General features: G+C 39.3%; 1 protein-coding gene across 1 annotated transcript in view; it reads left to right on the top strand.

The window, feature by feature from the left end:
- ptn (pleiotrophin) overlaps positions 1 to 12936 on the top strand; it is a 60066-nt gene that overhangs the window by 34528 nt on the left and 12602 nt on the right. The window contains exons 2-3 of the mRNA XM_053510678.1: positions 3206 to 3294; positions 3461 to 3634. Of these exons, the coding sequence (XP_053366653.1) occupies positions 3207 to 3294; positions 3461 to 3634 (262 nt within the window). The 5' untranslated portion in view covers position 3206. The remainder of the gene's footprint in view (positions 1 to 3205; positions 3295 to 3460; positions 3635 to 12936) is intronic.

Raw genomic sequence — 12936 nt, 5'->3', positions numbered from 1 at the left:
GTAGCAGCAGTAGCTCACGCTAGTAAACTAGTTACTTATTTTAATTATTATGGTAGTCAATATTAATTCAAAATAATGCTGAGGAAGGTTATTTTGAATTAATATTGACGACCATAATAATTACTAGCACGAGGTATCGCTGCTACTGATATTATTCCAGCTTACCTGTTCAGTTTGGTTGTGATTCTTTTTACTCGGCTCCAGTAGATCAGGGGGTTGGTGTTGGTCATCAGCAGCAGGCACTGCTTCATCATCACTGACCTGCTGCACTTGCAGCTTACACTGAGTGGTATATCTTACACTGATGAGTGGTATATCTTACACTGCAACATGATTATTCCCCCTGAGAAATGTTCATGATATCTCACAAACAAAAAAGCCAATTTGTCTTTTCCTTACAAAGTGTTTAGGTGAAATTCCACCCATACAAGTGTGACAAATATGCAAAGAAAAAAAATCTGAATGGGGCAAATACTTTCTCATGGCACTGCACATGTAGTCAGATTGTTTCACTGGGATGAAACTGTGCCAGGTGGAGTTGTTTAAAATCATACTAACTTTACACTGACCTGAATAACTTTAAATGATGAATGCTTTTAAACTTGTGACTCAATAAGAGACAATGAAAAGAATATTTTCTAACAGCCTGAAAATGATACATTTTGGCAGGATTGTCTTGCATCTTTTGAAATAAATAAATAAATAAATAAATAAATCACAATACTGCCAAAATGTCTCATTTTGCTGTCAAACTGTTTACAGTATAAGCCTCCTGGGTCTCTGTGAGACTGGTGCTACTGGACACTGAAAATATTGTATTTATATGTAGTTTTATGTGTTGTTTGTCTTATTGTTCTTTACTTTGTTTCTTTGTTTCTTCTACTTTTTTTTACGTTTTTATATTGTGTTATATTTTTATAGTAGTATGTGGTTTTAAATCCAGTTATAGGCAGAATCTGTTCATTTGAAGCATTTCACAGCATTTACTGTACCTCTAAAGCTTTTTCTTATTTTCATGTAACTTTCAGCTCCACCTTTTCATTTATGGAAATTATCATTAATTTGCTCAGAGAAATTCACTGTATTGAAAAAGGATCAATATCTCTCCACCTGTAAATTAAAAGTAAATGGGTTGGGGGGCGGGATGGAATAGACCAAACTAGTTAATATTGAGGAAGGGCAATACATGCGCATGCATGGCTACATAAACACGTGCTCTTTGTCGACGGCGCCCGTGCGATCGACTCGCTCATCCATATGCGTAGAATATGAATGCGAAGAAAGAAATCTTGTCTAGCTGTCAGGCACACTCACAAAGTGAACTAAACAACCAGCATATTGGTGCTGCTGTCCAACCGCAAAGTCACCGAGCGCATCGTACTTAACTGGTTTCTACACTTCCTATCCCAAAAAGAGTGAAAAGCAGTAGACAGAAAAGCACCCACCTCCCTGTGGTACCTGGTAGACATGCTCTGCAAGATGAGCCCATATTCATGGAGCCTAAAGCCGTGGGTATTTTAAGCCAGCGGATCCCACCTGCAGAGTGGGATCGTGCTGGAGTGCCACAACCGGCAGCTGCTTATGTGGAGAAAAGGCATTTAAACAACAGGCTAGATCACCTCGATCACCTCTGCTCAATGCTAGAAGAACTCAGAAAGGGCGAGGTCAACAGCAAACCCACAACAATGTAATCTGGGGCTGACCGAGGCACAATACCTAGGTCGAATCAGGTGCCGGGCTGCTAAAATACCAGGAGAAGAAAGTAGAAGCAGTCTGTACCTACCCTCGACCCACATCATAAAAACAAGTATGTGCCTTTTGGGACTAGCTAGTTATTACACAAGATTTGTGTCTAACTTTAAGGCACTCCACCTTTATGTGGAGTCAGCACGGTTTTGTCTGGTTGCTGTAAGTATTGTTTATTGTGATTCATTGCGAGTTTTTGCTGTTTTGGTGTAGTGATTACGTTACTTTCTGAAAATATTGTATATACTGTAATTGTAAGTATTAGTATGTGGTGCACTGCAGTGTATTTTTTGTAAAATACATATGAGCTACTTGTGAAATTTGTTTGCATCCGAGAATGTTCATAGATCTGTGATTCGTTTGTAACTGTGGAAATTCGTAAGTTGGGGACTTACTGTTTAGTAAATAACAGTGCGAATGGCCGCAAGTCCTCCACTGCAGACTGGTGCATTTTCCATATTCAAACACACAGCTGGCCATATTGCTAACTAATTTATGTAGCATGGGGATGTTATGGCTGCTGATGAATTGGTATTATTCTTGGTAGTTTCTTTGACATTTATGATCTTTATTGGATGTTAAACTAAAATAATTGGATGATATTTCAGTCCATAGTCACTTTCCACAGATTTATGAATCTGAGGGAACAGCAACAATTACACTGGCAGTACCTAGGGAGCTAAAAATAAGTGGAAAGAGCAAGTTTAAGAAGAAAATGAGGCAGATGGAAGAAGAATGAGCGGATGGAGGGAGCAGAATTGTAATTATTTGAAAATAACGAATGCTGATAATGCCTGCACCTTCACAGCGATTTAGACACAGTGAAGCACTTGCTCTTCAGATGCTCAACAATTATCCACATCTCATGTCCTTTTTTACTTAAAGCAGCTTTTCTGCTACTTTAACTTGGTGAGAAAGAAAGAGGGTGAAAGAGAAAGTGATAGAGAGAAAGAGAGAGAGAGAGAGACTCATGGTGTGTTTTTGGTACCAGTCAAAACCAAACAGTTAGTGACAGACGAATGATCATGTGGCTCCACTGACTGCATTTCAACTACTTATTAAGTGTCTCATCACTGAGACAAGAATGTCCACAGAAGAAGATAAAATGAGAAAGCTCTGTCACACATTTTCTCATTATGCATCATTTTCAGTATTGGAATTGTTATTTCCATGTCTTATGTGTGAACTGGTAGTTTTATTAGGATCATAAAGACGTTGAAGAAAAATAACTTTTAGATTCTCTTATCATAAAATTTTACATGCTGAGTAAAGGCATTCAGATGACAGCATAGGTTAAATATATTGTGATTATAATACAATAATAAATAATATAATGTAGTGTTGAATTTGCACTGCCTGTGTCTATACACACTGTTAGAATTAGGATTGGATTTAGAAATACTAATGCAATTAATGATTTTCTAAAATAATCTGCAGTAATACCTGTGTTCTGTCCCAGCATGCAGCAGCAGTGGGTGTGTATGGCTGTTTTGGCTCTCTTGGTTGTCACAGATGTGCTGGCAGAAGTTGGAAAGACAGAGAAAATAGGTAAAATGTTATTATGAGCCTTTTAAATGTAAACTAATCTATTCATACAACTACTAGAGCCAGTGTTAAGAAATTATATAGGTCTAAGCTGTGTGTGCATATCTGTGTGTGCATGTGTGCGTGTGTGTGTGTGTGTGTGTGTGTGTGTGTGTTTGTGCTCTGAAAGGTAAGAAGGACCGTAAGTCAGGATGCGGAGTCTGGCAATGGAGTGTGTGTGTGGCAAATGAGGGTGACTGTGGCCTGGGTACCAGAGAAGGAACTCGTACTGGCTCTGACTGCAAACAGCAAATTAAAACTCAGCGCTGCAAGATTCCCTGCAACTGGAAGAAGAAATTTGGAGGTGAATGTCACAATGTCCTGCAGAAGCCATTTATAAATTTACATTTTGGTTCCTTTTGTATGTGGCATGTTGCTGTTAAGAAGAAGCTTATTGTCTATATTTGTTAAATATCCAACAGATTGATAGCTCCTGATTGGAATGACTGACACAACTGTTAAAAGAAGATTATTATTATCAGCCTCTGTAATCTATAGTGCATGAAAAAAGGCACTAAAGTTTGGGTATTTTAGCAGACTTTGGCATTCTAACACTAAAATGATCCCTTAGGCAATGCCACAGACCCCATGTTTCGAATGATTATTTTGAAACTAGGTCAAAAGCTGTGCTTATTCAATTAATGTGTTTTTAGAGCCCAGTAATGAACACATTAATGGATTAATCTGGTCAATGGGATGAACCTTGATGCACAATCATGAGCTTGCCCTCTCTATTTACCACATAATAAACCATTTCTAATTTACTGTATATATACTGTATGTTTACCTTTATTGCCTTTATATGAACTCCTGCCACACAAATGCATGTATCCTATCATTTCAGTAGTGCTTAGATGAAATTACTGTATGTGAATGTTTGGATATACAATTTCTACAAATGCATCTCTTCCACAGGTTGGCGGCCAGATATCTGTTGATTTTTTTTTAAGGATCAGGTATCTCACTGAATGTTCATGTCTCCAAGCCACTTTGTACGGTCTTCTGTAAAATGTTTGTACCATTCAAAATGTTTTACTGCCGCTAAGAGGCTCATCACCATACTGTGTTTAAAGTCTTCTAAAAATGTCAGTCAGTTTTATGGCGTCATTCAAAAGTCCCAGTTTGACTTGAACTATTGACTATTGTATAATAGACAACTTCAAAAATGTCACGTCTTTATATTTTAACTAGGTGGATCCCTTACATTTTCTTTGGAAATCCAGCTGCTTTGTTCAAAAAGCACAAAGCTGCCTGCTGGGAAAATTAAAGGCACTTCAATGTCAGAGCTAGAGCATTGATTCAATTTGCATGTCTGTTCCCAAAGAATGCAAGTGAGCTGGTGAAATATTAAGACGTAGTGGTGAAGCAATGGCCATATTAGTAGGCATATCTACCATGAACCTCTTGAGAAAATAAGCAGAAGGCTATTTGTAAATAAGCATTCATGCAATAACATTTAGAATTAAGCTTCATAATTATATTTTAAGGAGAAATATGCTCCGGAAATCAATAGCATGTGGATTTACCTCAAACTATAGTAAGACTACAGTAAGGTTCTTAGATAATAATGTCTAAACTTGTGTGGGTCTTTTTTTTTTTGGTGACAGATTCAAGTCCACTTTCATGTTTTACAGTGTATACTAGGAACATTTTATTGAAAATGTCGACATTTCTGACAAACTAATTTCATAGCGGGCTTTACTGAGTGTAGCTCCAACAATGCTTAACAAAGCTTTGTAAAAAAACATATTTACCTGATTTGCAGACTTGAATTAGTCCACCTAATCAAATACACCTGCAGCTCAGTGCCGCAGTGCTCATTGCCCATTTTCTAAGACCACTGTCATGACTATTTGGATTTATTACTTACTACAGGCGGTTTATCAGGAGCTTTAGCAATGTTGCATAAAGTCTCTCTACTTACTTTGAACATTCTTAAAAAAAAGAATGTTTAAAATAAGTAGAGAGAGTTACTCTCTATCCCGCCCCCCCACCCATCTTTTCACAAGGCTAGGTTAGCTTTATTTGTTACAGCTTTCACATTGCCATGTTCACAGAGGTGGAAAGAGTAATAAAATTTTTATGTGAGTAAATGTAATTCGTTACTTTCCACCTCGGCAGTCATGACTGTACCAATATCACCATTAGAAGCTGAAAACATACTGTATAGAGATAACAGTCTGAGAATATAAGTACATTCTGGGATAAGTTGATCACTTGACACTGACAAATATTGTTGCAGGACACCCAGTAAAAACAAGACTGGTTCAGCTTCTGTGAGCATAATATTTGTATCAGTCTTCATACTGGTCCTCAGGAATCTGTAATCACAAGTCAAAACTAATAACCTTCTGCCAGCAAGCTGAAACCCTTGCTCAATAATCTAAGGCCCTTGGATTGGCCTCATGGTGAATTCTTTTCACTAGCCTCCCAATGTCATTAGGTAAGATCCTTATAGCTTTTTGTTTAATTTAATATTTTTATTGCTTTGTTGTTCTATTTACATTGCAAAGATGGCATTTTCACAGCTGCTGGTGGCGTCCAGCAGGATGATTGGTATAAGTTTCTCATCAGAGTTTTTCTATTCTTCATTAGGCTTGATGCCAGTTACAGTGTTACTTGGAGTTGATCTGTTATATTGGCCAGGATTGGTTTCCATTGCATCTTATAAAAGGACAGACCATAATCCAGTAGGATAATTTAATGGCATCATAATGTCACATAATATATTTTATATCAATGTGTCACTGTGAGCAATATAAATTATATACAGTCATGGCCAAAAGTTTTGAGAATTACATACATATTGGAAATTGGAAAAGTTGCTGCTTAAGTTTTTATAATAGCAATTTGCATATACTCCAGAATGTTATGAAGAGTGATCAGATTAATTGCATAGTCCTTCTTTGCCATGGAAATTAACTTAATCCCAAAAAAACCTTTCTTGTTGTCATTAAAGGACCTGCTGAGATCATTTCAGTAATCGTCTTGTTAACTCAAGAGAATGTTGACGAGCACAAGGTTGGAGATCATTATGTCAGGCTGATTGGGTTTGTAGGATTACAAATTTATAAAATGTTAAATCTAGCTTCCAACGTAATAGTATATAAACTGAACAAGTTATGTACATTGGGTTTTACATTTTAAGGTAAAGTTGGTGACATTCTAAGAAGATCAAGTCTTGTACCCCAGGTGTCAGAGACATTAACCTTTGGTCTTTATGTACTTCCTGACCACTGGGTAGGGTCCCAAAGTCAATGTGAATGCTAATCTCAAGGCCAGGCTATGCCTTTTGTCTCTATGAGAATGTAAAGGTTTGGGGGATACTGTCAGGCTGATTAGATTAGCACCTATGCATTTGAAAGCCACTGTTATGCTGATGAGATCAGGGCTGGGGAACTTCCGTTACCAGGCTGACTCCTGTACTAGACTATGCTTTGTTTAGATTGTCTCCACCTCTTTGTATCCCTCCCTCTTGTAAAGTATAAACTCTTCAGAGCTACGTTTTTCGGTCAGACTTGGATGACTACAGCGACGCTCGGCGAGTTCTCAATAAAGAGTAACTTCTGCTTGAATGATATCCCAACGTCTCCTGGTCTCTGAAAAAGTTCCCAACAGTTTTGGTGCCGTGACCAGGATAGAGCTGCTCACCTGAATCCAGATTGAAACTTCAAGCTCAAAGATCTGACTTAATTCCAGACTGAATCTTTTTGTACAAGCAAGGATTGGTGAGTTCCACTCTGTCCAAAAGAACCTTTAAGACCAGTACAAATTTGTTATCCTCTGCGCCGTCAGAGAAGAGTTAACATACTGCTGTAGGGTTTAGTTAACTAAGTAATCCTCTAAATGTTTCTGTTTAGAGATGGTTATCCTCTGTTCAGGCAGGGAAGATTAGCATTAGGTGCTAATATTTTGTGTGTTATCCTCTGTTTTTGGCAGGGAAGATTAGCATTACGTGCTAATATTTTGTGTGTTATCCTCTGTTTTTGGCAGGGAAGATTAGCATTACATGCTAATATTTGTGTGTTTTCCTCTGTTTAGGCAGGGAAGATTAGCATTACGTGCTAATATTTGTGTGTTATCCTCTGTTTTGGCAGGGAAGATTAGCATTACGTGCTAATATTTGTGTGTTTTCCTCTGTTTAGGCAGGGAAGATTAGCCTTATGTGCTAGTATTTGTGTGTTATCCTCTGTTGATCAGAGAAGTTTTAGTGTTTTGTCTTAACAAGCGTATCAAGCCTCTGTTGATCAGAGAAGTTTTAGTGTTTTTTTTGTTAAAAACCGTGACCAGCCTCTGTTGATCAGAGAAGTTTTAGTGTTTTTTTTTTTTTTATTGTGTTATGTTTATTGTGTTTTTTTTTTTTAACAGAATGCTAGACTGATCCCCACAACTAAAAAAGGTGGTCTTGCGACTCCTTCATGGTCTGATAGTGAATTCAAATCACTGTTAGGAGTGCAGATAAACATAATAGTAACTGAGAAAGTTAGACAAGAACTAACTCAGAAGTATAAGATCCATCCAGACAAGACGTGGTCGGTAGATGAGTGCAAAAAGGTATTAGGAGCATGCATTCGTAAGAAAAATGTGAAAGGCATTATCTGCTGTCATAGAGAATTTGGTTTAACGCTAAGTACACAACAGTCTCAGCGTATCTCAGAGCTGGAGGAACAGATCCAGGAGCTCCGTGCTAGGGTATCCTCTTTGACGAAGAAACAGAACCGCAACCAAACTTTAGCAAGAACTAATGTAGATAAAGTTAGTCAGTCTGATAACAACTATCCTGACTTACAAGCTTTCTTTGACCCAGATGTAGCCATTCAGTCAGTAACTGATGTGCCTGTAGATTCAGTAAATGTATGTGGTGCTAGAAAGAGATCTCAGGGAATTGAGGGAATTGCAAGTGTTACTCCCAACTCTTCTGTTGTCGAAGTCCAAACTGTTGCTAAATCACTAGGACCTAAGGATATAGAGAGACTATCCCAGAGCTTACCCTCAGCACGCACTAATTTTTCTGAATTTAAAAGAGCTTTGATCAGTAAAATGCGTCTCTACAACATGTCATTAGAAGAAGTCACACAGCTGATGTCACAAATGTCTAACTGAGTCTGAATTCAACCGTTTTGAGTCTGCTGTTACGTCTGAACTACAACATGCCAGTAAAAGTGATGTGAGAGAGGGTGTCTTGAAAATTCTTAAGAACATCATGGGACCCAAAGTAGACTGGTCCAGGATTACCAACTGTGTGCAGAAGAAAGAAGAATCTGTAAATGAATACACTGAACGGTTTTGTCAGTCAGCTGTAACTTACAGTGGCATAGTTGAGGATTCTGAAAGTGTGCTTGATGATAAGGGACCCCTAGTCCGCATCTGGTCAGATGGCCTTATAGCCGAGTACAGAAAAGCATTGCCATTCCTAGATATAACTTGGTCTTCCATGACTCTCAGAAGTAATCTTGACAGGTTAGCTGCCTGGGAAGGGGATGCTGATGTTAAGGCAAAGGTGAGAGTAGCAGCAGCTTCGTTTAGCACAACAGACCCAGACCATAGATGGCCTAAAAGAGAAAGCAAATGAAACTACTGTGGAAAACTAGGACATTGGGAGAAAAGGTGTCGGAAGAAGTTGCAAGATGGTAGAAATAGTATGCATAATTCTACTCCTTCTCAGCCTGCCTACAACCCTGAAGTAGTTCCGTCTTTGTCTACTCAAACTTTAGGACAGCTTGCTCAGGCTCTTCTAAGAGCACAACAGGAACAGGAAAAAAACTAATTGTTGGGGCTGTGAGTAGCTACCTTTCCCCTGTAATTCATAACAATGACAAAAGAATTTTTGTGAAAGGTAGCATACTAGAGAAAGAAATTGACTTTTTGCTTGATACAGGTGCAGAAATTACAATAATTCCTACTAAATTGGCTAAAGATTTAAACATTCCATACAAGAAAACTAAACTGTGTTTAACTGGTGTAATAGGTGAAGATTCTGTTTTGTATGAAACTCCGCCCATAGAAATACAATTAGGCCCAAAAACTTTGACTACAAAATTGCTATGTGCTCCATTAAATACAGGTGCAATTCTAGGCATGGATCTACTAAGACAAGTACATCTAACTTTAGACATGTCTTCAGAATCTGCTAGCATAAAAATTTCCTCAGCACAAGTTTCTACTGATAATGCAGCCACTCCTGAGTATGCTTTCTTGCAGAATCATCCTATTTGGGCTAAAGACAAGGATGATTGTGGTTTTCTGACAGGTGTAGAACCAGTCAAATTAACAGGAACTCCTGTTACCAAACAATATCCAATCAGTAAAGAAGCTTTACAGGGAGTTAAACCTATTGTAGAAAAATTGCTGAAACAAGGTGTGCTAGTTAAAACTAACAGTCCCTGTAACTCACCCATATGGCCCATCAAGAAAGCCAATGGGACATGGAGACTCACCATAGACTACAGAGTAGCCAATAAACACATTGATAAAATCACCCCCCTAGTAGCAGATCCGTCTACAATTTGTAATGGCTTACCATTAGATTGTAAAGTTTTTTCAGTAATCGATATGTCTAATGGATTCTTTTCTATTCCTTTGCACTCTGACAGCCAGGCATGGTTAGCTTTTACAGTTGACTATGAGCAATACCAGTGGACTCGTCTGCCACAAGGTTTTCAAAATTCTCCGACCATATACCATCAGGCTGTCAGACGTGATTTGTGTGACCCAGAGTGTCCAGTTAAACAGTCCACTATGATCCAATATGTTGATGATATTTTGATTGCCTCAACAGATCATGATGTTCATCAAATTAAATTGGCAGCATTGTTAGACTATTTGCATGCAAAAGGACACAAATGCAGCCTTCACAAAGCTCAAGTTGCAAAAAACCAAGTCACTTTTCTGGGTCAAACAATTGGTACAGGACATAGATCTATTACACAGGATCGAGCCGCTTCAGTCAAAGCAATACCTCCGCCTACTACCATTAAAACACTTAGATCCTTTTTAGGAACAGCTGGTTATTGTAGACCTTGGATTGAGGACTATGCCATGATTGCTCAACCGCTCTATGACTTGTTGAAAGGCCAGATTAAAGATTCTGATACTGTTTGTATGGAAGAAATTCATCTTAAAGCTTTCAATGCTTTAAAGACAGCATTATGTCAAGCACCCGCATTAGGAATTGCACAATCTGATAGGCCCTTTGTGCTTTATGTTCATGAACACTTAGGCTTTATGACTGCATGTCTAATGCAAGATCATGGGGGCAGTTTACGCCCAATTCATTACTATTCTGGTAAACTTGACATAGTCGCTCAAGGTATGGGCCCATGTCTTAGAGCCGTGCAAGCAGTTCATCTAGCGCTTCAAGCTTCATCAGGAATGGTGTTAGGGCAGACCGTAAATGTAAGATGCCCTCATGCAGTGTCTGCACTAATGAATCAAGCAAAAGTCACTTCTGTCACCTCTTCTCGTTGGGGAAATTGGTTAACGACCCTCACAGCCCCGAACATTGTTTTACAGCGTGCGTCAGTTACAAATCCATCTACATGTATGATGTCTGCAATGACTGAAGTTGTGTTAGAGGATGTAGGAGAAATGACTCACGACTGTGTTACACTTACATACACACCCACAAGTGAAGTAGCAGAAACTCCTATAGAGAATGCAGAATTGGAGTTGTTTGTTGATGGTTCAGCTCAAGTTATTGAAGCCATAAACGAGCAGGTTATGCAGTAACTTCCATCACTGAAGTAGTAGCTTCAGGTCGTCTTCCAGATCATTTTTCAGCTCAAGCTGCAGAACTAGTAGCCTTAACTAGAGCATGCACGCTAGCTTCAGGGTCAGTTGCAAATATCTACACTGATTCCAGGTATGCTTTTGGAGTAGTTCATGATTTTGGTGTCATTTGGCAAAGTAGACAGTTTCTAACTTCTGCTGGATCCCCCATTAAGCATGCTGGATTGGTGAAAGATCTAATGTTTGCTATGAAACTTCCAAAGAAATTAGCTGTGATCAAAGTGAAAGCACATCTCACTACTAACACAATGGAAGCTAAAGGTAATGCTCTTGCTGATGTAGCTGCTAAACAAGCTTGTTTCTATGCAACTGTACAAGTGTGTTCAGGTAGTACAGCACAGAAGACCATTCTGCCTCCTGAATCGATCATTGATCTGTACAAAGACGTCCCTCTATATGAAGCATGGACATGGTTGGACAAAGGAGTCACAGTGGATTCATCTGGCTGCTGGACCAAAGGGGGAAAGTATGTCACTCCCGAATCACTGCTGCCATATTTGGCACAACAAATTCACAATTTGGGTCACAGTGGTCCAGCGACGATGAATCACAGGTTCTCAAATCAATGGTGGAATCCAAAATTTAGAATTGTAGCCATCGAAACAGTCAAGAGATGCGTTACATGTCAGAAAAATAATGATGTGCCAGCAGTAACTACAGCAGCAACACATACTCCAGCTCCACCAGGACCATTTCGTCACTTGCAAGTTGATTACATATCGTTACCTCCTTGTAAAGGAAAAACTGACGTCTTGGTAGTAATAGACAAGTTCTCAAGATGGGTAGAAGCTTATCCAACAGGACATGCTACAGCTGCACATACTGCTAAATGCCTTGTTACTGATTTTACCAGATTACATCGACTCAGATCAAGGAACACACTTCACAGGACAGGTAGTCAGGGAAGTGTCTAAAATGTTGAAGATTAAGTGGAATCTTCACTGTCCATACAGACCACAAGCATCAGGACAGGTTGAACGAGCAAACAGAACAATCAAAACCAGGCTAAGCAAAATGCATCAGGAAGGAGTACCATGGGTCGAAGCGCTGCCGGCGGTACTATGTAGTATGAGAGCATCACCTAATAGATCAGTAGGACTGAGCCCTCATGAGATTATTACTGGACGTCCAATGCAAATGCCAGGTGTGATTGATCTTACAAATGCTGATGTACACTTTGCTTCAGATGCCCTGATTGCTTACTGTGAAAACCTCACGAAGGCAGTACAAAGTGCCAGAGAGAGAGTTGAGTCGTGTTGGCAGACTCCACCAGAAGGTGGACACACAATCATCCCAGGTCAGTGGGTCATGATAAAATCATTTAAGAATAAGCCATTAGAGCCTAAGTGGCACGGACCACATCAAGTGATGTTAATTACAGCAGCTGCAGTGTTGTGTCAGGGAAGGAAAACTTGGACTCACGTGTCACATTGTTCACGTCAAGTTGTTCCCCCACCTGCAGGGATAGGATAGGACACACGGACCAGTGAGGAGCCCAGGGAAGAACCGAATGCAACAGGCATCGGGGGCCAAACCCTGTGGTGAAGACTCCCTCATAGGCCTCCCCCATTCATTAGTTCATCCTTACCTCACTGTTCTTTAGGTGTCACGGGAATTAAGAAACAGGGAAAGAAGGAACAACAATAGCAGACACAGATTGAACAGAGGATACCACCCTAGGGTTTGAAAAATTTTTACAACAGATACTGCTTTGTCGTCTTTTGTTTTCTTTCTTACTCTGTGCAGATACCACTTGATGGCTGTCCCGAGAACAATACACGCTGACCTCGTCACCTACAAAGGAAGCCACAACTTCTG

Source organism: Clarias gariepinus, chromosome 2 (assembly GCF_024256425.1).
Source record: "Clarias gariepinus isolate MV-2021 ecotype Netherlands chromosome 2, CGAR_prim_01v2, whole genome shotgun sequence".
In the NCBI taxonomy this organism is placed as follows: domain Eukaryota; kingdom Metazoa; phylum Chordata; class Actinopteri; order Siluriformes; family Clariidae; genus Clarias; species Clarias gariepinus.
Note: the sequence above shows the minus strand (reverse complement) of the source record. Positions and strands in the feature narration are given on the sequence as shown.